At 45.9% G+C, this 26,386-nt stretch overlaps 1 protein-coding gene across 1 annotated transcript; it reads left to right on the top strand.

Moving 5' to 3' along the window:
* The first annotated feature begins 22,949 nt into the window (after nt 1-22,949).
* LOC123099362 (transcription factor bHLH25) lies at nt 22,950-25,931 on the top strand. Its single transcript, XM_044521532.1, has 4 exons — nt 22,950-23,012; nt 23,203-23,848; nt 23,941-24,330; nt 25,530-25,931. The coding sequence occupies exons 2-4, from the start codon at nt 23,255-23,257 to the stop codon at nt 25,626-25,628; spliced, it is 1,083 nt and encodes a 360-aa protein (XP_044377467.1). The 5' UTR covers nt 22,950-23,012; nt 23,203-23,254; the 3' UTR covers nt 25,629-25,931.
* The last annotated feature ends 455 nt before the right edge of the window (nt 25,932-26,386 follow it).

Below are 26,386 nucleotides of genomic sequence, written 5' to 3'. Positions count from 1 at the left end.
ATGCATCTAGTGCATGTCAGTCGGTGGAACCTGTCTCACGTAAGCGTACGTGTAAGGTCGGTCCGGGCCGCTTCATCCTACAATGCCGCCGAAACAAGAAACGACTAGTAGCGGCAAGAAGAATTGGCAAACTCAACGCCCACAACTGCTTTGTGTTCTACTCGTGCATAGTAACTACGCATAGACCTGGCTCATGATGCCACTGTTGGGAATCGTAGCATAATTTAAAATTTTCCTACGCTCACCAAGATGCATCTATGGAGTCTACTAGCAACGAGGGGAAAGGGAGTGCATCTACATACCCTTGTAGATCGCGAGCGGAAGCGTTCCAATGAACGTGGATGACGGAGTCGTACTCGCCGTGATCCAAATCACCGATGACCGAGTGCCGAACGGACGGCACCTCCGCGTTCAACACACGTACGGTGCAGCGACGTCTCCTCCTTCTTGATCCAGCAAGGGGGGAGGAGAGGTTGATGGAGATCCAACAGCACGACGGCGTGGTGGTGGATGTAGCGGCTCTCCGGCAGGGCTTTCGCAAGCTTCTGAGAGAGAGAGAGAGGTGTTGCAGGGGAGGAGGGAGGCGCCCAAGGCTTAGATGTTGCTGCCCTCCCTTCCCCCCCACTATATATAGGGCCAAGGGAGAGGGGGGGCGCAGCCTTGCCCCTTCCTCCAAGGAAGGGTGCGGCCAGGGGGGAGTCCTTCCCCCCCAAGGCACCTCGGAGGTGCCTTCCCCCTTTAGGACTCTCCCTTTTCTCTTATCTCTTGCGCATGGGCCTCTTGGGGCTGGTGCCCTTGGCCCATATAGGCCAAGGCGCACCCCTTACAGCCCATGTGGCCCTCCGGGGCTGGTGGACCCCCTTGGTGGACCCCCGGACCCCTTTCGGCACTCCCGGTACAATACCGATAAAGCGCGAAACTTTTCCGGCGACCAAAATAAGACTTCCCATATATAAATCTTTACCTCCGGACCATTCCGGAACCTCTCGTGATGTCCGGGATCTCATCCGGGACTCCGAACAACTTTCGGGTTTCCGCATACATATATCTCTACAACCCTAGCGTCACCGGACCTTAAGTGTGTAGACCCTACGGGTTCGGGAGACATGCAGACATGACCGAGACGCCTCTCCGGTCAATAACCAACAGCGGGATCTGGATACCCATGTTGGCTCCCACATGTTCCACGATGATATCATCGGATGAACCACGGTGTCGAGGATTCAATCAATCCGTATGCAATTCCCTTTGTCAATCGGTATGTTACTTGCCCGAGATTCGATCGTCGGTATCCCAATACCTTGTTCAATCTCGTTACCGGCAAGTCTCTTTACTCGTACCGCAATGCATGATCCCGTGACTAACGCCTTAGTCACATTGAGCTCATTATGATGATGCATTACCGAGTGGGCCCAGAGATACCTCTCCGTCACACAGAGTGACAAATCCCAGTCTCGATCCGTGCCAACCCAACAGACACTTTCGGAGATACCCGTAATGCACCTTTATAGTCACCCAGTTACGTTGTGACGTTTGGCACACCCAAAGCACTCCTACGGTATCCGGGAGTTGCACGATCTCATGGTCTAAGGAAAAGATACTTGACATTGGAAAAGCTCTAGCAAACGAAACTACACGATCTTTTATGCTATGCTTAGGATTGGGTCTTGTCCATCACATCATTCTCCTAATGATGTGATCCCGTTATCAATGACATCCAATGTCCATGGTCAGGAAACCGTAACCATCTATTGATCAACGAGCTAGTCAACTAGAGGCTTACTAGGGACATGGTGTTGTCTATGTATCCACACATGTATCTGAGTTTCCTATCAATACAATTCTAGCATGGATAATAAACGATTATCATGAACAAGGAAATATAATAATAACCAATTTATTATTGCCTCTAGGGCATATTTCCAACAACTTCTTCCTCCTCCGGCCCCGAGTCCAGGCCTGCTTCTTGCGATGATCTCTTTCGGGGGGGGGGCGAGTTCTGGCGACGCTCTGGAGCTCCCCGCCTTGCTCTACCCCACCCTCGTCCTCCCGCACGGCCACCACGCGCTCCATGATCCCAGCTGGGCTGCTCCTGAGGTGACTCCCACCTAGTTGCTAACATCCAGCTTCCCCACTGTTTATTCTTTTCCTCCCAAACACCATCACCGCACTCCTCATGATTGTGAACCATGAGACCACAGACTTTGCAGAAAAAAGGAATCTTCTCATACTTCACCTGGAGAAACTTCCTCCCCTCACCAGTAACATTCAGGGGCGTCACCCTCGTCGGCGGTTTGTTCACCTGTATCCTCGCACGAACCCTGACATAATCACCTTCATAGAAGAGGCGAGGCGAGAGTTGTGTCTCCTTCACGCGTCCAATGCGGCGAGCTAGTTGATCCACTACTGCTGCTTTCTGGTATAGCTCCGGGATGTTGTGAATCTGGGCCCAAACATACAGGCCATCAAATACTACAGAAGACGGCTCCTACTTGCCTCATAATCCTCGATTAGCATCCCCATCCCCCTAAACAGCCATGGGCCTCCATGCACAACCTTCTTCCAACCACCCAAGCAAAACATCTGAAAGATGAAGAGATTTTCTCTTGCCTCGCGATAAGTTGGCACATTGGCAAGCCTCCAGACTGACTTCAGCGTCTCAAACATCGCCGATGCATTGAACTGCCTTGTCGTGTTGACCTTCCCAATCGCAAGCCACCTCGCATCTGCTGCATACTTTTTCACCTCTTGTTCTCCCACCACTACGTCATCAAGTTCACCATCCTGCAGATTCAGATGTTTCAACATCTCCTCCAGGTTTCTCCCCGCTAGACCTGCCGAGGACGACGACCCCTCCTGGCCCGCCATCTAGGTTACGGCGACGACTTCGGTCGTGGGGAGAAAAAACACGAGAAACCAGCGCAAAACCCTAGCCCCCTTGAGCACCCGCAGAATAGACGGGTTTGGAAGAGGATCGACAGGGTTTGCCGGCAATCGATCGGAAGAAATCTAGACGACGGCTAGATCGCTGCCGCGAGATACGAAAACCCTAAGCGAGAGGGTAGAGAAACACCTACGCTTAGGTGTGTGCGCCATTTAGCGAATTACACTATAACCAGCGCTTAATGTCCAGAACAGAAACTGGTCCGGTTACAGTACTTTTGACACCAGCGGACACCCCCTCTTCACCTTGAGCTCGGCCCATTAATATTTTCTCTCTCTTTCGCGCCCGCAATTTTATTGCTTCATTTTCGCCTCGCACGGTTTCTCATGAATGGACCAGCCCATGTAAGGTGTTAACTGCTTTGTTTTTTCTAAATTGTCCCAACCGATTTTGTGAAGCTTTAAGAAGCTTCCCGTTGGTTCTGGGAAGAAGCTTTCGACCGGTTATTTTTAGCTTTCTATTTGGTTTTATCTTCTTTCTATTTCTATTTTTTTCACCAACTTGGTTTTCAAATGTGTGATTGTTTTTCAAATCTGTGAAAAACTTCAAATACATGAACTTTTTCAAATCCACAAATATTTTTTGAATGCATGATTGTTTTGAAATATGTAATTTTTTGTCAAATGCCGTGATTTTTCTTGAACTCATGAAATTTTCAATTTCACGAACTATTTTCAAATCATCAAAGTTATTTTAAACTCATTACATTTTTAGAGTTCGCAAACTATTTTCAAATTTAGCAAAAAAATTGGAGTTCGTGAAATTCTTACAAATTCTTGAACTTTGTATTTTTTTAGAAATTTCTTATTTGTGAATGGTTTTGCAAATCGATGATTTAAAAAAAAATCATGATTTTTTGTTTTTTATCTTTTATGAATTTTCCAGATTCATTTGTTTTACAAAAGTCAGCTGTCAACGAATGACCGGATCGCATGAGACTCTCATGAGTCGAGCGAATGAAGCAGGTCACCTAGGGCGTGTTTGGTTGCCCGCATCGAGCCCAACCAGGCCCGCGGGGGAAGGAATAGGCCTGTTTGGTTGCCTGGATTCACTGCCCGCATCACACGCTTCTCAAAGCAGCCCAGAGCCTGGCTCGCTGGAAACGCTCGGATGGACAGTTTCTTGCAAGCCAGGCTGAGTGCGGCGCGAGGTCGCACGGGCGGGTGCGACGCGAGGGCGAGGGGGGATGGCGGAAGATGGAAATCTGGCGCGCCGTCCCGGCGCCAAATCTAAGCTCACCCCTTTCACTTGCTCACCCATAGCCACTACCCCCTTTCTTCCCTACTTCCTCACCACCGGCGGCGGCTGCGATTTCAGATCTGCGCTAGAGGCGGCGGCGGAAGAGGCAGCGGCGTTTGCGGCGGATCTGGTGCTCCCCTTGCTGTTGGCCACCGTCTGGTCGACCTTGTCTGTGCCATGGCTCCCCCTACGCCGTCCTCGTCTTCGATGCCGGTAAGCAGCCCCCCCTCCCCCCTTTGTTTGCTCGGTGGTTAGGCCGTTAGGCTAGGTGTAGGATCGATTTCCCATTGAATGAACCGTCGAGTCGACTAGGTTATGGACGCACGGATGAGGCTGATAATTCAGGAAGCAGCACTGATTAGTGTGATTCAGGCATGCGTCATGTTCATGCACCAGAGAGTTGTTCGTCGTGCTGGGAGACCTTTGTGTTGGGGAACGCAGTAATTTCAAAAATTTCCTACGCACACGCAAGATCCATCTAGGTGATGCATAGCAACGAGAGGGGAGAGTGTTGTCTACGTACCCTCGTAGACCGAAAGCGGAAGCATTATATCAACGCGGTTGATGTAGTCATACGTCTTCACGATCCGATCGATCCTAGCACCGAACGTACGGCACCTCCGTGTTCAACGCACGTTCAGCTCGATGACGTCCCTCGTACTCTTGATCCAGTTGAGGCCGAGGGAGAGTTCCGTCAGCACGACGGCGTGGCGACGGTGATGATGAAGTTACCGGTGCAGGGCTTCGCCTAAGCACTATGACGATATGACCGAGGTGTGTAACTGTGGAGGGGGGCACCGCACACGGCTAAGAGATTGTCTGTTGTGTCTCTTTGGGGTGCCCCCTGCCCACGTATATAAAGGAGGGAGGAGGAGGAGGCCGGCCCTAGAGGGGGCGCGCCAAGTGTGGGGAGTCCTACTAGGACTCCCAAGTCCTAGTAGGATTCCCCTTTCCTTTCCGGAGTAGGAGAGAAGAAAGAGGGAAAGAGAGAGGGAGTATGAAAGGGCAAGAGGGGGGCGCCGCCCCCTTTCCCCTAGTCCAATTCGAACCCATGGGGGGCGCCTCCTTCCCTTTGGCCTGCCTCCTCTATTCCCGTATGGCCCAATAAGGCCCAATACTTCTCCTGGCGAATTTCCGTAACTCTCCGGTACTCCGAAAAATACCCGAATCACTCGGAACCTTTCCGATGTCCGGATATAGCCTTCCAATATATCGATCTTTACCTCTCGACCATTTCGAGACTCCTTGTCATGTCCTGGATCTCATCCGGGACTTAGAACAAATTTTGGTCATCAAATCACATAACTCATAATACAAATCGTCATCGAACGTTAAGCGTGCGGACCCTATGGGTTGGAGAACTATGTAGACATGACCGAGACACATCTCTGATCAATAACCAATTTCCGAACCTGGATGTTCTTATATTGGATCCTACATATTCTACGAAGATCTTTATCGGTCAAACCGCATAACAACATACGTTGTTCCCTTTGTCATCGGTGTGTTAGTTGCCCGAGATTCGATCGTCGGTATCCTCATACCTAGTTCAATCTCGTTACCGGCAAGTCTCTTTACTCGTTCCATAATGCATCAACCCGCAACTAACTCATTAGTCACATTGCTTGCAAGGCTCATAGTGATGTGCATTACTGAGAGGGCCCAGAGATACCTCTCCGACAATCGGAGTGACAAATCCTAATCTTGATCTATGCCAACTCAACAAACACCATCGGAGACACCCGTAGAGAATCTTTATAATCACCTAGTTACGTTGTGACGTTTGATAGCACACAAGGTGTTCCTTCGGTATTCGGGAGTTGCATAATCTCATAGTTAGAGGAACATGTATAAGTCATGAAGAAAGCAATAGCAATAAACAAAACGATCATAGTGCTAAGCTAACGGATGGGTCTTGTCCATCACATCATTCTCTAATGATGTGACCCCGTTCATCAAATGACAACACATGTCTATGGTCAGGAAACATAACCATCTTTGATTAACAAGGTAGTCAAGTAGAGGCATACTAGGGACACTCTGTTTTGTCTACGTATTCACACATGTACTAAGTTTCCGGTTAATACAATTCTAGCATGAATAATAAACATTTATCATGATATAAGAAAATATAAATAACAACTTTATTATTGCCTCTAGGGCATATTTCCTTCAGTCTCCCACTTGCACTAGAGTCAATAATCTAGTTCACATCGCCATGTGATTTAACACCAATAGTTCACATCACCATGTGATTAGTTCACATCGCCATGTGATTAATACCCAAAGGGTTTTACTAGTCAATAATCTAGTTCACATCGCTATGTGATTAACACACAAAGAGTACTAAGGTGTGATCATGTTTTGTGAGAGAAGCTTAGTCAATGGGTCTGTCACATTCAGAGCCATATGTATTTTGCAAATTTTCTATGTCTACAATGCTCTGCATGGAGCTACTCTAGATAATTGCTCCCACTTTCAATATGTATCCAGATTGGGACACCTAGTCACCCGGATCAGTGTAAAAGCTTGCATCAGCGTAACTCTTTACGATGAACTCTTTGTCACCTCCATAACCGAGAAATATTTCCTTAGTCCTCTAAGGATAATTTTGACCACTATCCAGTGATCTACTCCTAGATCACTATTGTACTCCCTTGCCAAACTCAGGGCAGGGTATACAATAGGTCTGGTACACAGCATGGCATACTTTATAGAACCTATGACTGAGGCATAGGGAATGACTTTCATTCTCTCTCTATCTTCTGCCGTGGTCGGGCTTTGAGTCTTACTCAACTTCACACCTTACAACACAGGCAAGAACTCCTTCTTTGACTGTTCCATTTTGAACTTGCTTCAAAAACTTGTCAAGGTATGTACTCATTGAAAAAACTTATCAAGCGTCTTGATCTATCTCTATAGATCTTGATGCTCAATATGTAAGCAGCTTCACCGAGGTCTTTCTTTGAAAAAATCCTTTCAAACACTCCTTTATGCTTTCCAGAAAATTCTACATAATTTCCGATCAACAATATGTCATTCACATATACTTATCAGAAAGGCTTTAGTGCTCCCACTCACTTTCTTGTAAATACATGTTTCATCGCAAGTCTGTATAAAACTATATGCTTTGATCACACTATCAAAGCGTACATTCCAACTCCGAGATGCTTGCACCAGTCTATAAATGGATCATTGGTGCTTACACACTTTGTTAGCATCTTTCGGATTGACAAAACCTTCTGGTTGCATCATATACAACTCTTCTTTAAGAAATCCATTAAGGAATGCAGTTTTGACATCCATTTGCCAAATTTCATAAAATGCGGCAATTGCTAACATGATTCGGACAGACTTTAAGCATAGATACAAGTGAGAAACTCTCATCGTAGTCAACACCTTGAACTTGTCGAAAACCTTTTGCGACAATTCTAGCTTTGTAGATAGTAACAATACTATCAGCGTCTGTCTTCCTCTTGAAGATCCATTTAATCTCAATGGCTCGCCGATCATCGGGCAAGTCAATCAAAGTCCACACTTTGTTCTCATAAATGGATCCCATCTCAAATTTCATGGCCTCAAGCCATTTCGCGGAATCTGGGCTCATCATCGCTTCCTTATAGTTCGTAGGTTCGTTATGGTCTAGTAACATGACTTACAGAACAGGATTACCGTACCACTCTGGTGCGGAACGTGCTCCCATTGACCTACAAGGTTTGGTAGTAACTTGATCTGAAGTTTCATGATCATCATCATTAGCTTCCTCACTAATTGGTGTAGGAAACACTGGAACTGATTTCTGTGATGAACTATTTTCCAATTCGGGAGCAAGTACAATTACCGCATCAAGTTCTACTTTCCTCCCACTCACTTCTTTTGAGAGAAACTCCTTCTCCAGAAAGGACCCATTCTTTGCAACGAATATTTTGCCTTCGGATCTGTGATAGAAGGTGTACCCAACAATTTCGTTTGGGTATCCCATGAAGATGCACTTCTCCGATTTGGGTTCGAGCTTATCAGGTTGAAACTTTTTCACATAAACATCACCGCCCCAAACTTTAAGAAGCGGCAGCTTAGGTTTCTTGCCAAACCACAGTTCATATGGTGTCGTCTCAACGGATAATAAACATTTATCATGATATAAGGAAATATAAATAACAACTTTATTATTGCCTCTAGGGCATATTTCCTTCACTTTGATACGCTATGGTCCATTGTTTATCCGGGAACAGGAGAGGATCCAAAATCTGAACTACATCTACAACTGCAATGACGTCGAGGCTCTGTGGATGCTTCGAATGAAAAGAGCACCATTTGCCAGGCTTGTCGAGACCTTCAGGAGCAGGGGGCTACTACAAGATAACATCAACACCAGTGTCGAAGAGCCCATGTTCCTCCATGTTGTTGGCCATAACCAGAGGTTCAGGGTCATTCACAACACGTGCAGGAGATGAATGGAGACCATCTCTAAGTACTTCAAGCAGGTGCCTTTTGCTATTGGGGAGCTTAGAGGAGAGATGATCAGGAGACCATCTGGCCAGAATCCACCCAAGATTTGCAGAAGCCCAAGATGGTATCCATACTTCAAGGTGAGCATTGACAATATACACTTTTCATGGCTTGATATGCTTGTATTGTTCAAGTTGAGCACTAACACAGGATTGTGATGCCATTTTCAGGATTGCATTGGGGCAACAGATGGTACTCATGTCACTGCCAGAGTTCCTAGGTCACAGTTTGCAGCATACAGGGGGGAGGAAGCACTACACAAGCCAGGATGTGCTTGCTGCTGTTGACTTTGATCTGAAGTTCACATATGTGCTGGCTGCCTGGGAGGGGTCAGCGCATGATGCTAACATTCTCAGTGACAGCATGAGTCGACCTGATGGGATCAACATCCCCGACGACAAGTTCTACCTTGGAGATGCTGGCTATGCATGTTGGCCGGGTATTCTTCCACCCTTCAGGAAAACCAGGTACCATCTCAACAAGTTCTCTGGTAGGAACTATCCTAGGACTGCACACGGGCTATTTAATCTCAGACACTCCAGCCTTAGAGTAACTGTTGAGAGGGCATTTGGAGCTTTGAAGATAGGTTTAAGATCCTGGATCAGAAGCCATTCCACCCATACCCCACTCAGGTTAAGCTTGTTCTTGCTTGTTGCATTCTGCATAACTGGAACCTCCAGTGGGGCTTTGATGAACACGTGCCTGGGGAGGAAGAGGTCGAGCCTGACAATGTTGTTAGCTCCGGCCATGGTGTGGAGCCATTTGACAATGACGCTTTGAAGAACAAAAGGTGGAGTGGGCAGAGGCAATGTGGCTTAATAGAGGTCAGTGTAGGATTTGAACAAGATGGAAGAAGAAGAAGAAGCAGCAGCAGCAGAAGCAGAAGTAGAAGCAGAAGAAGAGGAAGAGGAAGATCTGGTAGCAGCAACACCAATGAACTATCCCCTATTTAGCCAATGGCTCTTAATAATTTGAACTGTCATTTGATAGTAGTTAGGATGAACTGTCACTTGTTTAACTAGCTGGCACTACATGTTCAGATTGTGTGTGGTAAGCTCACCACTAGTTAGAAGTGGTCACAACACCTTATGCAGGTTGCAACCAAATATCATATCATATGTGCGTCTAATGCAATGCGGGCAACCAAACGTCGGGTCAAAAATGGTTGTCTCATGCAACTAAGGGCATGCATGTAACCAAACTATGTGCGTCTAGTTTTTTTGCCTGCATCCCCTCAAACCGGCTCACTAGAGCCAGGCTCGCCGGACCAGGCTGGATTGGCAATGTAACCAAACACGCCCCTATCGACCAAGAGTGAATGAAGCAGACCTTCTTTCAGGCAAGCGAACGGAGCAAATAGTTTTTAGGCAATTCGAGCGCCTTCATGTCACCTTGTTGGGGCAGGCCAAGGTCAGCAATCGCATTAGCGTCAGGGACCACACCCATGGAACTAACGTGCACGGTGTATAATTGCTTGTTTTGTCTGGATAACTAACATTTTACAATTTTCTTACCCATCTTGTGTTTACATTTGTATTATATTTTTTGTCTCATTTTTTATTATATTTTAAAATGTTTCAAAATCATATATTTGGTATATTTAGTTTTGATTTATATTTATAAAAGTTTTTCTTGTATTAAAAATGCCCATCGGGTATTAAAACATATTCAGAATATATTTAATAAATGCTTATTATGTATTTAAAAATTGTTCCTCGTAAACTAGAGAAACGTTCGCTTCGTATTGAGAAGATGTTCACTATGATTTCAAAATGTTCATCTGTATAAAAATCATCAGATATTCAAAAAGTGTTCATTGTACTTAAAAAATGTCCGATAGAGTAATGTAATTTATTCGTCCTGTATTAAAATTTGTCATGAATTTTCTAAAAATTATGTAGTTACTTTTTTTGCACATTTAAAATTTCCATGTAATTTTTAAAAGGGTCTTCCTGCAATTATTAATAGTGTCCACACATTTATATTTTTTTGTATTTTAAAAATGTTTTTGTATTTTTGAAAAAAAGTCATACTTTACAGAAAATGTTCACATTGTTCATAAAAATGTTCAGATGGCTAAAAATATTTTATAGCTCTATAAAAATTAGGCTATTTTACCCCAAATAATAAAAGAACAGCCAAAAATCAAAAAATAAGACAGAAAATTTAAAACGAAAAGTAGAAGAAAACAAAAATTTACATATAAGCAAAAAAATAATAAGAAATAGACGCAATGAAAAGAAAACTGAAGAAAAAGCAGAAAAAACATAAAAAGGCGAGCCAAACATTGAAAACCTATATATGGGCAACCCGATCCGGAAATGCCAATGGGTCTTGGGTCTCCTTGCACCCCAATTGGATCTTTTAATATAATATAAGGAAGGGTAAAAAATCTGTAAGTTTGTTGTATTAAACATGACTTAAGAAAATACTCACTTGAAAAGTTTCTTAAAGGAATGACTAGCATGGATTTCTGGACGAAAAAATTCAATACTATATAAAAGTTACTATTCACATTTTTTGGGCTTGTAGTTTCTTAATTTTTTGCCTAGATACCACGAGAGTTATTCCTCCGTGAAACCTCCACTCGAGTATTACGCTAGGGCATGTTTGTATTTTTCAGAAAGTTTTGACTCGTTTATTATTTTTTCCAATTCAATTGCATTAGCCCTCATGCTCCAAAGATCCATGCCGCAACCCCCATGAAAAAAAGGCAACAAACCCAGGCGAGACTTAAACCGAATGAAAACCACCAGGACCTACTGGGCCTAGCCCAGGCTGAACTACACTGAAGCGAGTTGTCGCTATACATTGCAGTAAGCAAGATATAACTCTTGTGAAAGGAAAAAGCACAAGAGAGAAACCTCACTATACTGCAAGAAAAAACATATTTTGACAGGAACTTGTTTCCCGTACTAAACTCGTCTCTTGTCTGATCTGTGCACGACCTACTCGTGTCCTTAGGAAAACATAACTTTTTTGTTGCGAGAAAACTTCTGATCTATTTATTTTCAATCATGGCAGTACAACGAACACCAGAAATAATGAAAATTACATCTAGATCTCTAGAGCACTTATCGACGACTACAAGCAGTAAAGCGAGCTGAAGGCGCGCCGTCGTCATCGGCCCTCACTGGCCGGAGCCGGACAAAACTTGTTGTAGTCGACAGTCAGAAAGCCGTCCTGGTAAGGCCCATAGGACCAGCGCAGCAAAGCAACAACCACCGCCGATGAAGAGTAGCGTAGATCGGAAGGATCCAACCTAAAAAAATATAAACGTAGACGAACTACGACCAGGTCCAAGCAAATCCACCAAGACAGATCCACCGTAGACACGTCCCCACACGCCCACCCACGATGCTAGACACACCACCGAGATGCGGGCTAGGCGGGGAGAATCTTATTCCATCTTCAGGGAGACGCCACCGACTCGTCTTCCTGAGCAGGACACAAACCCTAATAAAACTTAAAGAAACATCTAAAAATATAGCCCAGGCCATCAGAGACGAGGGGGACCGGCGGCGACGCCGACGAGAGGCAGAAGAATCCTAAACTTTTCTTGAGGGAGGAGGTACTGCAGAGGCAGCTACTGGAAAAAACATAACCTACTTTTGTAATCGTTAGTACATCCGAGGGACCTAACAAATACGTGAGAAAAAGTAGACACATAATTACTTTGCGTCTAAAATATCCTTAAAGGTTTTTTCGTCAGCTTGACTACATATAAAGCCTAAAGGCAAAAGGTAGTTCGTCATCTAAAACAAAATGGCACGGTGCCCAGGTAAAGTCCAAAGCAATATCAGGTGTAACCAAATTGAGCAATTGGGTGTGTTTGGTAGCTGCTCTCACCTTGGCATAGTTGTTTCCTTTAGAGACATGCTCAGTACATGCACATGCAGGTGTTTGGTAGTTACATATGTACTGACGGATGCCGAGCCGTGATTGTGTTTGGTAGACTGCATTTGAGGTAGCCCACATAGTACCTGGAGGTGGCGGCGACCAAAGGAGGAGAGGTCGTCGGAGTTCAATCGCCGGAGATGTCTTCCCTCGGGTACAATAGATGGCTGCTAGAGGTGTTTTTTTTAAACACAGTACAAACGCAAATGCTCATATACATGCGCATACACTCACCTTATGAACACGCGCACACACACCCTACCTCTGTGAGCACCTCCGAAAGACAGAGCCGGCATATCTTCTTGAAATTTACGAAGTCACCGTAGGCACCTCGTCGTCGACGGAAGCATCTCCTCTCATTGAATGCGCATCGCCGAAAATTCTGAAATAAATTCAGGAATAAATGCGAGCATTAGGACTTGAACCCTGATGGGCTGGGGATACCATAGTCCCTCTAACTATTCAATCACATGTTGATTCGCGGCGGCTGGAGGTGTTACTCGGGAGACACGAGAGGAGAGGAGGGTTTGCTTGAGGGGAAGACATGCCGCTTCGTGTGTCACGGGGTAGGTGGATTGGGCTTCGTGGGTTAGATCCGTGCATGCTGGACAGCAAACGGCCTCAGCGTGGCTACGGGCCTTTTTTCTTGACTTGATAGCGAAGTACGGCCCATACTTCCTACCAAATACTCAAAAGTGGATTGAGTAGGGAATTTTTTAGCTTATGAACCCTCTATGCACTATACCAGACACATCCTGAATTTGCCAAAAAAACCAAACACACTTTTAATGTTTGTTTTGTTCTTTTAGAAAAGGAGGATGACCCACGGTCTCTGCATCTGGGCGATGCATACGGCCACTTTATTAATTATTCTCACAAGACTTTATAAAGTCATATAACAGTAAGACTAAAGCCGCCGTCTAAGCAACAAATATCGCTACACCTATCCAGTTGATGAAGGGGCGCAGATAGCCTGAGCCTAATACCAAACAGACATCGCAGCCAAGCCTAACATCTAAGACCTGAGACCCCAACCTAGCCACTTGCCGGGTCTGGGGCACACACTGGTCCGGCGTGCTCTCAGAAGCCGCCGCCGCCAACTGCCACCGCTCCATCTTCAGAACTGTACTGATGCATCAACCTTGCTCGGTCTAGTTATCGTCGACGCCACCACGGCGCCCAACGACACCTCCTCCCTGCGCGCAAACAGCTGAGCACGTCGCGGTCGCCAATGATACACCTCAGCGCCATGCTGCCAAGTACCACCAGCCGACACAGCTTGAAGTCCTTGGAAGATCTGTCGTGCGTAGCACCTGCCGACAAGACATGACAAAGCATAGCACTTGTCGGTCAGGCATGACTTGACATCTCCACCGAAGCTCCGTGCAAGACGAAGCCGCTCCACCTCCTGTCTCTGACTTCCAGCGCTGCTCCACAAACGATGCTCCCAAAAGAGAAACGACACCGCAGTGCCGCCATCGTCCGATCTGGAACACCAGATCCTAGAGTTTCCCCCGGAGCAGCACGAGTGGGTTGACAGTAGTTACACGACGATGCCTTCATCAAGGTAACGGCGTAGAACGCCGCCATCGCCTGCCGTCGGCTCAGTTTTCACCGACAACCATGTCTCCCCAACTCGCAGCCGGGACTATATGATGGATCTCGAGATCCGATCACCAAGCTTCTGGCCGGCCACCACCGACGAAGAAGATGACCACCACCACTGGCTACACCGGCCAGATCAGATCTGCCATGGGTGCCGCCAAGCAGTCCACCAGGCCCTCGACGCCGCCGCCGATCTAAAGCCAGATGACATGCCGCCGAAGACCGCATCGCGCCGCCGTCCGATCCAGGCCAGCCGCCGCTCGTGGACCGAGGCAGGGCCGACCGCCGCCGCCGTCGAAGCCAACGCCGTCGCTTCTAGATCGGCGCACCTCCACGCATGTTTGGGCCCCGCCACCCCTGAGACACGGGAGGGAGGAAGAACCCCCGCCACCGCCATCGGCCTCCGGGCTCAAGCCGGCGGCGTCCTCCGGCGGCGGCGGGAGGAGGGGAGGAAGATGGGGTAGGCCCCGGCGGCGGCTAGGGTTGGGGAGCCACCCGAGTCGTCCGAGCGGGGGGCGACGCGGGGGAGCCTCTAATGTTTGTCTTGTACATACACCTAATGCTAGCTAGATAGTGCACTGCATTATTCCAATATTAATTGGGGAAACACGTCACCTGACAGTGCATAATTGACAACCATCAGAGACAATGGGAAAGTGGCGCCTACAACAACTGTTCGTACAAATTCTTACTTTTAAAATATATTTTTTGTTATCTCATTACTGTATATGTCGCGCTTAAGTTGGTATGTCGATGGCAGGGGTAGCCCACTTGTGAGTGGGTAAAGCTAATCAGGGCGAATTACCACTCCTAACAATTCATAAAATGGCTGTAACCGTACCTGATTTCCTTTCTTCAAAACTCATGCAAGAAATGTCAGAAGTATTTCTTTATTTCTTTAGCTACTTTCCCCATAATCCGGAGATAATTCATGTTTATTCCCAATCTCATGACCGGGGAGAGCTTTTATGACCATGTCATCACCGCTGCACCCGAGCGTACTATAAAGTACTCACTCCGTTTCCAAATATAAGTTTTTCTAGAGATTCCAACAAGTGACTACATACGGAGCAAAATGAATGAATCTACACTCTAAAATATGTTTACATACATCCGTATGTTGTATTTCATTTGAAATGCCTAAAAAGACTTATATTTAGGAATGAAGGGAGTATAATTTATAAAAGTACGTAGCTAATAGCTGCAACCATAGATGTTCGTGATAAATCTGCTGAGCTAAGAAGTTTTGGAACCCTGACCAGACTGCCGGTGTTTAGCCAGACGAAGGATGTGATGAGGCCAAGACGCCAAGTCATCTTGCCCCTTATGCCCTCGGTGACACACATGGTATAACGTGTGGGACAAAGGGTCAAGACCTCCTGCGGGTAGGCTAACTTCAAAAACTTGTTACTACTCCCTCCATTTCTAAATATTTGTTTTTCTAGAGATTTCAAATGGTCACCACATACGGATGTATATAGACATATTTTAGAGTGTAGATTCACTCATTTTGTTCCGTATGTAGTCACCATTTGAAACCTCTAGAAAGACAAATATTTAGGAATGGATGAGAGTAGTTTAGAACTTTAGATTGCAGCCTGCAACTCGCCTGAAACAAGCAGGAACCGCTAGTAATAGCTGGTCAATCATATGACGGTTAATCCATTCCCAGGCCTTGAAACCAACTAAACCGGGAAAGTTGAAGCGGAAATGCAATTCTAAGATGAGATAAAAAGTTGTCCATTCCAACTTGGCTTAGTTGTATATGATGTTTATATGCTAGGGTTAGTCAGAGCAACTCTAGCAGACCCCGCATTTTGCCGACCCGTAAAATGTGTTTGCAGGTCGCACGGGGGCGGTTATGCATGCCGAAGTTTGCGGCGGCAGACTAGAAACCGCAAACAAACCCCTAAAAAAGTTGTTTCACGCGAGAAATTTAAGCAACAGATCGCCGGAGCTCGCTCGCATACATGGTTCTTCTTCGCATAATAAGTTCATACACGCCACATACATACATAAAGGTTAGATATGCTAGACAAGGCCTACGCTACCGCACCACTGCAACAAAATTGAGCTCACCGGAGTTCCTGCGGTAGCTGCCCATCGGCGGCGATCAGTCGGAGTCGGAGCCGAGGTCGACGAAGAGCTTCGCCTGCTCCTCCTTCATCACGCGCAGGTCGGCCTCCTTCGATGCCTGCGCCTGTGATGCCGTGAGGCCCGTCTCGAGGAAGAGCCGCTCGTACTCGAGCTCGCGCCGGATGCGCTCTTCCATCTTCTCCAGATCCCTCGCGGACCGCTCGAGGACGACGCGCTCGAGGAGATCCTCCTGCCCCGGTGGGAGGTAGTCCTCGGGTCCGATGAAGCCTCGGCGCGGCGGCGCATCGGGCACGGCCTCCTCCGGCTCCCTCTTCACCGGAACGAGCCGCGAGCTCGATGCGCCCGCGGATGAGCTCCCCGTGGACCAGTTGCCGGAGGAGGCGCAGCGGCGACGGGCGCGCTCGAGCTCGAACTCGTCGAGCTCGCGCCGGTCGAATGCCGGCGGCGGCCGGGCACCCTGGTTGAGCCACCGACGCGCCCCCCGCTTGCGCGCGGCGTCAGATCTGGCGCGGCGGCGGCGCTCCGCCTCATCCCCCGAGTCGGCCATGGTGGTTCAAGGCTCGCCGGCGGCGAGAAATCGAGCGGCGCGGTGGGGAATTGGAGGGGAACGCGGCGGCGGGAGGATAGGGTTTCGACCCGCATCTGCCCCGCAAACCCGCAGTTATAGTGGCTCGGGGGTTGCGTTTGCGGGCTGCGGCAAAAAATTTTACGGGCCGGACATCGATGCGGGCTCTGGTCTGGCCAGAAAAATGGGCCGAGCCCGTATAATCGCGGAATTATACGGGTTTGCGCCGGATGCGGGGTCTGCTAGAGTTGCTGTCATACCACAATGTTTTTCAGTTGGTTGCATGGGTTGCACAAAATGTACTTCTAAAGATCAAAAACACACAATTCACTACACTCCCCACCAATCGTTTTCACCTTTTCAGCCAACGTAACACACAATTATATCAAATGCCACACCAAGCAAGTGCTCTTCCTAAAGATGCTGCGCCCGTGGATCATAATTAGCTGGTTCGCTGTCATGCATGTGCAGCCAATAACAATACAAGTAACAACAAAAGGAAAAGAGAGTAAAAGATCGATAAAAACGAGCACGGAAAATGTCCCCATCAGATCAAATGTGCCCATGCAACTATGCTTGCAATCACGACATGCGATACAATAATTGATTTACTTCTCATTGCCCCCCCCCCCCCCCCCCTATTTTGATAGGTCAAATATTTTAATTTCGTGCGAGGATCATTGCCAGATCAAGGTATCATGGGGTTACACTCATCAACCAATCCTAATTATTTATCTGGCTACTAAAAAAAGATTATTTCACAAGTTACCAATCGGAAGAGGGCTGGGGGTTTTCAACTCTAGTTTTAGTGGATTTGACGAGATACGCTGATGGTTATGCATATTTTTGTATGTATACATTATTTAGACATAGACAGGACACTTCATCAGTTTCGCAATATCTGACCATGACCCAAAGTCTCTGTTTCAAAATATTTTTTCATATATTCAAACTTAGATTTGCTGTCATCTTGGTATGTACATTTGACCGACACAAACATGAGGTTTGTAATGGGTATACTTTACAATTTGAAATGAGAAAAATTGTGAGCAGATAGATCAATCGACCTGTATCTGCCGTTTTGTAGATATCCATATCTTTTTGGAAATTTATGTTATACCGATTTTTTTCTTTTGAGTTATATTCGAGTAGGTCAATATGAAGTGTGCATTTTACAAATACTAAACCAGAAGGTTAACCGTTTTCATCTTTGTCTAAAGATTTGTGATGTCAAATTTGCATTTAAAATTGCTTGGAACAACAGATTCATCATGAGGTAAGGCTGTCTGGTTTTTAGGTGGAAAACTAACATCTGGCTGCGGTGACTAGCCCCACAAATAGAAAAAATTCAGAATGATTGTGCACACGACACTCTTCTGCCTGATGGTTCACACGACACTCTAATCAATGGTTGTGAGAGCATGGTTAATAGTATAGCCAACTGCTGGCTATATGATGCTGCCATGTCATATAGAGGCAACACTAATAGTCACTCATATAATAAGGTTAGCTAGAAGGCTGGCTATAAGAGTACTACTTTTTCTCACCTTCTCTATATCTATTTCTTCATATTTATTGTACTCCCTCCGTTTCTTTTTACTCCGCATATAAGATTTGATCAAAGTCAAAGTACACAAAGTTTGACCAAATTTATATAAAAACATATGAATATCTACAATACTAAAACTATATAGTATGAAAAAAGTTTCATGGTGCATCTGATAATATTGATTTCATAGTGTGAATGTTTATAATTTTTAATATAAAGTTAGTCAAACTATAAATCTTGACTTTGACCAAACCTTATATGCGGACTAAAAAGAAATGAAGGGAGTATCGGCCTAGGAATCCGCATATAGTTAGGCTCTTGCATGAGAGCTCACTCCCCTCATTTTTTAATGTCTCTCTCCTCCACATAGGCAAAATTGTCATGTAAGTGAGCTGCATGCTATTGTACTTGCTCTGAGCCGCACACATACTCTGATGGATGGCTACTACAGCTAACATCCATCGGGCATAAAACGTCGTGCATCAAGCATTGTTTAGAAAAGAAAATCGTGTGCTTGTTAAAGAAAAAAAAAATAGCCCTGCACGTTGAGTACGATGTCAAAGTAATAATGACAACAACAAATTAACGGTGAAAGAATAGAGGCACGGGCGAAACGTTGCCCTTTGTGATGAAGGCACCTCGTGACAGCAAAGGAGGGGCTATATAATTACAGTACGAACTGACAGGCCTCGGATTCCTACTGGACGGCCGCAATTTGCACAGCGCGCTGTGTACAGAGCACGTGATGCATGCTGTAAACTTGTCGTGGATAATTAGATACTACCACATGCACGCGTGAGAGCAGAACTGACGTGGGTGCGGCCTAGGTAGCGACCGATGCGTATATTATCAGGCGTTTACTTTCGTGTTGGATCATCCGGACAAAAATGGCGCGTCGCTTTAGCCCAAAAGATCGTCGATTCCACGGCCGGTCTGGTTGGCTGATGCCTACAGGTGACATCCAATAATGGAGTTACCCATGTGTCTGTGTCTCGCGCGCATGGGTGTAGGAATGAATTACAATGCATTTTAATCAGGTTTGGTTGTTTGGAATTTGGATATAGAAATGAAAGCTGAAAATACATGTTATGATTTATTATATAGCTGTAAGTATCTACAGAATATAAGTACCATTTCATATGCTTTTGTGTGTGTGGGTGGGGGGGGGGGGGGGGGGGGGGGGGGGGGGGGGATGATCCAGATCATTATCAAAGTTCACCGGAAGTAAAAATCACCTAAAGCATAATAAAAACTATATTGAGATTCCGAAACCATCGAACGACCACTATTACCATCAGACCGAGCCGCCAACAAGCCGTTGTCGTCACTCTCCTACCGGACCCGGCTTGACCTTGTCGATAACAGCCGGGACGTCTTCGTGCACGTGACCCTAAGAACCAGTGCCCTGGAGCCGTAGTCATCGTCATTGACCTTTGAATAGATCTGCAACACTTGACACCAAATCTCGACACATGACGAGAAAACCTAACCACACCACCCCAAGGAGACAACATGAATCTACGCCGGAACTCCGTCGACTACATCTAGATGTATGAACTTGAGGAGGATCGGAGCCCGGAAGACAAAATCGAAAAGAAACGCCGCCATCCGTCCGAGCACCGCGCCTGTGAGGACTAAAAAACCCTAACCTAAACTACTAACCAAAGCGGAGGCACGGGGATTCCCATCCCAGCCACCGGCCGCTAGAGCGGCAGGCAGAGGGGAGGCGAATCCCAAGGATCACCGGCAAAGCTTGGAGGGGAGAGTTTACCCTAGCCACCAAGGGATGGGGGAGGAAAAGAGACCCTAGATTGGTTCTCACCGTCCTTTTTTTGTACATATGCATGTGGACCTTGGCAAGATTTCATATGCATTTTGAGAGAAATAGAAGTAATGTGATTGATGAGGTGACATGTGTGTCAGTTAGGATTTTTTTTATGTTGACCTGTTGAGAGAGGACAAGAATAATATTTTACATACATGGGGAGAGAAATAATTAGTGGAGTATTGAAGTCATGTACGTGCATGTTTAGAGAAATAAAAGTGGTGGATATAAACTATTTAGCTATATACTAAATGATACCCTGCATATTGCTACAGGAATGTTTTGCCTATAGTACTAAAGAATTGAAAGTGGTTCTTGAGAAAATTCCACCTCTGATACTCCTAATATTGAAGGCGGTTTAGTTGGAACAATCCAAGGAGAGTTTAGAACCACCTTCAGTACTAGAAGTATTAGCAACTATTTGCTAGAAATGGAACTCAAAATGGCATGAAACTGTGTGTATGTGTGGTGGTGGTGGTGGTGGTGGTGGTGGTGGGGGGGGGGGGGGGGGCTCTAATGCCCTTTCCGCGGTCCTGTTTCCTTTTTTTCTTATGCACCTAGTTTTGTGTGTTTACGCCTCCCTTTTTTTGTGCATGCAATTGTTGTATCTTGGGGGCAAGATATTTTACCTTTGTTCCTTGATACGGAGGCACGACTATCTTGGCCAAGCCATCACGAGACTAGGAGAAGGGGATCGTTGCAAAGGGTCCAACAAGCTGCCCAACAAATTCAATTTCCTTGTAGGTAACAGATAGTTGGTGCTATATGACATGTAGGTTCTATGTTTGCGCACATATGGACGAGCTTGTCCATCACAACAATTTGCATTACAATGAGAAATACTTACACAAGTTGCTAGTGAGAACTATGGCCATGTCAAAGTCAAATGCTGCATCAAAGATATGTGTGAATATTTCCTCAGCAATGCCATCGTATGGACACCTGGCGTGCCTCCTTCTCGGTGTCTTGTAAGAACTTATCAAAACTCTAGTCTTCTGTAAAATAACTACTCCCTCTCTCCATATATATAGGGCCTAATGTGTTTTTTGAGGCTAATTTTGACTACATATTAGAGCAATAATATATGACATGCAAGTTACACAAAGCATTACCATCAAATTCGTGCGTGAAAGGGGCTTCCAATGATATAATTTCACATTATACATCTCATATACTATTAATCTTATGAATAGTCAAAGGCAGTCTCAAAAAGCGTGTTAGGCCCTATATGTATGGATGGCTGGAGTATATATCTTGTCAAATATTGGAATGGATGATGTGAAAATTGTCTTACATTTCATTTATTAATGGATTTTTTATGGCGAATATTACTTTGTCCTCACAACTTGATTTAAGACATGGATGAATTCATTTGAAATTGTTGGTCTTCATCAATATAATTAGAATCTACAAGCCGTGTCTTTCCATCCATTCTAACTTGTAAAGGTTGCAAGTGCTTAGAGATAAAGACGAGTTGATGCATATTATTTATCAGTGGCTCCACATTGCACTTAATTTTGCAGATTAGTTGGTGGAGTTGCAGGTGAAGATAAAATACTCAGCATAGTACGAATAAGACATCAGCATCGAGACATCTATGACATACTTAATCAATTTTCACCGCAATCGACTAATTAAATTAAGGCATCCAAAGATCTTTCGTATTCCTTGTCTGTTCCTTTCTGTCGAAGTGTCATTCTGAAATGAAAGATATTGTGTGCGTGAGCGTGCGTGTGCCCGGCGGAGATTAATTATGATATTGATCAGTGACGAATTAATTAGCATGAAAAATATTGCTCCAGAGATAAATGAGTTAGGTCAAATCTTTCTTTTCTGAAAATAATCCAGATATATTATTAAGGTTCATCAGAAGTACAAAGCACCTCAAACATAATAAAAATTACGTTGAGATTCTAAGACCACCGAACAACCACTACCGCCGTCAGAACAAGTCGTCGACGCGCCGTTGTTGCCGCTCCCATACAAGAGCCGGCTTGACCTTGTCGGTGACAACCGGGAAGTCTTCCTGCACGTGTCCTGAGGACCAGCGCCCTGGAGTCATCGTCGTTGTTGAACCCCTGAATATATCTGAAACACCTGGCACCAAATCTCGCCACATGACAAGAAACCCTAACCTCATCGTCCCAAGAAGACGGCAGAAATATATACCGGAGCTCCGTCGACTACGTTCAGATAGACGACCTCGAGGAGGGTCGGAACCCGGAAGACAAACTCGAAGAAGAAGTGCCGCCGTCCGCCCGAGCGCCGCATCAGCAAGGACTAAAAAACTGAGAACTTAAACTACTGACCTAAGCGGATGCACTGGGATTCCTCTCCTCGCCACCGGCCGCCAGAGCGGCAGGCAGAGGAGAGGCGAATCTATGGGCTCGCCGGCGAAGATTGGAGGGGAGAGTTTACCCTAGCCACCAAGGGATAGGGGAGGGAGATAGAAACCCTAGATAAACGAGCTAGGTCAAATCAACACATCATGCGTGGACATCAGCTCTTGTATTTTAGTTTACCTAGCGTACTGTAGGGGGTGCAAAATATCATTTTCACCTGATTTAGGCGACATAACCAGATTTGGTTGAAAGGATTGTTTTCTCCCATGCATTATTGGCCTTTGGAAAGGGAGAGGCCTCTAGTATTGGAGCGACTGTCACTGCCCTATATCTATATAAGGACCTCTCCGTTGCTTCTTTGGGTAGCCCTGCTCACTAAATAATTTCGAGGGGACTTGCTAATCATAGTGTGTCTTCTGCAAGCTTAGGAAAGATTTGAGGTAATTAAGTCTTAAGTAGTGTACTGGGTTTGGATAAGACTCCTCTTATAGTAACGTACATACATAAATCTTTTTCTCCTCTTCTTCTTCTGTAGTATTACATTCAGTTTGGTTTAGAAGGTTCTCGTGAACTTTTCATCTATCTTTCAGGAGGTTAACGTTCAGTTCATGCTTTTTCTTTCATAATTAGAAGGTTCCTCCGGCTCCATTATTTTCATCCATCCAAATTAAGCGTGGGCAACATGGACGATTCGGCCCTGTTCATGGAATGGGCCATGGACACGCTGGAGCAGGAGCACCCAGACCCAGTGGTGGTCGTCAACGGCGACTCCGGCGACGCAGCCTTCCCCTCGCTTCAGGCGCTCCGTGAACAGCATCTTGTCTTCGAAGAGCTGATTACGGGAGCCAATCCGGCAAGCAGCGGGAGCTCCGGTGAAACCACCGAAGGTAGCGGAGGCTATGGTGGCAATTTCCCGTCCCCGGCGGCCATGGAGCACCACGTCTGGCCCCCGTCCCCGAACTCGGCCAGGTGCGCTCCGAAGCTTTGCAGGAACGGTGGGGGCACCAGCCTTCCCGTGATGAGCTGGAATTTCTGCGCGCTGCCGGCCAGTGACGCTACACTGGACAGCGGCAGCGCCGGGCCTGTCGTCCCGGAGACGGTGTACGGCGGGTCGCAGCCCACGAGGAGGGCCGCCGCAAGGAGCCCCACCGGCACCGGGCCCGTGTCGTCGGGGCCGCCGTACGCGCAGGACCATATCATGGCGGAGCGGAAGCGCCGGGAGAAGATTAACCAGCGCTTCATCGAGCTCTCCACCGTCATCCCCGGCCTCAAGAAGGTCCTGCGCCCTTCACTTTGAACACCTGCTGACCTGCACTTAGTTCATCTTCCACATGAAAAGAAATCTCAGTCTAGATCCATATGATTCAGATGGACAAGGCGACGATCCTTTCCGACGCGACGAGGCACGTCAAGGAGCTGCAAGAGAAGATCAAGGCCCTCGAGGCAGCCACCGGCCGCAGCAGCAGGAGCATCGAAACCGTGGTACTCGTCAAGAAGAAGCCGCGCCACGCCGACGCCGCCCTTTCAGACCAGAACGGCTCGCCCTCGTCGGGGTCGTCCTCTACGGGGAACCCTCTGCCGGAGATCGAGGTGCGCTTCTCGGAGACCGGCGTCATGGTGAGGATCCTCTGCCACGACGTCAAGGGGGTGGTGGTGAGGGTGCTGTCGGAGGTGGAGGAGGGCCTCCACCTCACCGTCACCCATGCCAATGTCATGCCCATCACGGCCTGCACTGTCATCATAACCATTACGGCCAAGGCAAGTTTTCCTTCCTTGCAGATTTCACATTTCCGTCAAATTATTCACACTAGGTAGATGATAGCACTAGCAAATATCTCCGTGGAACAAATGGTTCATATACATAAAAGTTTAGTAAAAAAATTCATGTCTAAATATATCTAGCTCCTTCCACTTATCAATGTGCCTAGGCAGACTTTTTCATCAACCCAACAGATATGATATCCCTTCTGTTCACTATTATAAGATACTCCCTTTGGATATTTCAATATGGACTATGTACAAATTAAAATGAGTGAACAAACACACTAAAACACGTTTATATACATTTGAATCAGAAAGAAGTTAGAACATCTAGTTAACGGAGGGAGTATATTCCATTGATAACCAACCATTGTTGCACTCGCTTCATAATGAGGTATTCTAAATATTAGTAATTATAATTTATTTCGAATATAGTTGCAGGGCACGAAATATCTATACTCACTTCTACATGTATCTCAACATGTGGATATCAGATAGCTTAGAGAGCATCGACTTAGATATAAGACAACCTCAAATGACTTAGATTTAGCTAAACCGAAGCGATTAGCAGCTTGGACCGGAAAAGCATTCATGTCTCCAAGACAATGTGATTTCAATGCTTGAAAGTTTTGTTTTAAACTGGGCTGTTTACACTAAAATCTATATTCATTCTTTTGGCTAGTTGGAACCACTCAACAAAACAAAAATTGGCCCCGACAAAATTTTAAAAACCCGGATATCATAAAATCATAGTTGTACTATGATGGCCTTAACTAATGTTCCGTACAAAATGCATAATCTATCCCGCATTATGAGGAAGCTTCTTAATTTGCAAGACATGGTCAACAACATGCATAGAAAATTCCAGAAACGTACTATCATAGAGCCCACATATATATTTTGATGACACGTAAAGCTACATTTACGGGGGATTTCTTATGGACTGCACCGACGAGCTGACATGGTGATATTTGGTTGGAGAATAAAAGGGTAGTGTCTGTAAATGGTTTAGCATCTTTTGTTTGATCTTTGATGACCAGTATTTATTGAACAAAAACATAATTCTCAATCTAGCCAATCCTGCATGTTCCCCCAAGGAAAAAAGCTAATCATGTCTGTTCATAAGTATTATATTCATCTGAAGGGAGTAGGAGAATACAATGCTGGTCAATAGTTAGTTTGCATTTTGTTTTCAGGTGGATGAGGGCTTCACCGTTACAGCAGAGGAGATCATAGGAAGACTCAACTATGTGCTGGAATTGCATAGCAGCTGCACTTCTACCGAACAAAAATGAAACTAAGAAAATATATCATGTCATATGTATCGTACGGAACATATTATCCTGTATAATTAAATTTGGAAGTGGTGAGAGGGAGTGCATGCAGGCATGCATGTTTCCGACGAGAATGTCTAGCTGAACCATACATTTGCATGTTTCTGTTGGTGCAACGACACCAACGGCAAAAGCTTGCTGAAAGATCAAGCCAAGTAGACGATTCCAAACGAAAATGACTAGCGTCTGGCTGCATGCAAATTGTGGATATTGCTTTCTGAATATTCTGGTAATAATATCCATTCATAAGGCGTGTACTACTCACTAGTGAATCCTAGTTTCCCGGTCAGTCCATAGAGTTGGTTTTGGACGAAAAATTCAGCCAACAAAAATAATTAAAAAGGTCACTACTCACTAGTGACGTATTTATAGGAAAACCGACCAAAAGAGTTCTTTCTTTAGGTTCGCTTGAAGAAACCAACTCAATAATTATTTGATTGCAAGTTGTAGAAAAACTTAATTGGTTTCTTATCCAACCATCTAGGATAATCCACGCCCAAAAAGCCAAACTACAAGGAAACCAATCATCCTCCCTCTCAAACCAAAACCCTAGTGTCATCCATCATGATTGATTCCTCGGGAATGGACAAGAGCGTTATCCTGCCGCGCACTCGAGAAGTCGAGAAGGAGAGTAGATCGATACTCTCGGAGGGCCGCGGGATAAGCGAAGGTCGCTGCGCACGGGAGGTCGATCGCTGCCGCCGATCGACGAGCCGTGG

This window comes from Triticum aestivum, chromosome 4D, assembly GCF_018294505.1.
Source record: "Triticum aestivum cultivar Chinese Spring chromosome 4D, IWGSC CS RefSeq v2.1, whole genome shotgun sequence".
Taxonomy (NCBI): domain Eukaryota; kingdom Viridiplantae; phylum Streptophyta; class Magnoliopsida; order Poales; family Poaceae; genus Triticum; species Triticum aestivum.
This window is presented reverse-complemented; position numbering and strand designations above follow the sequence as displayed.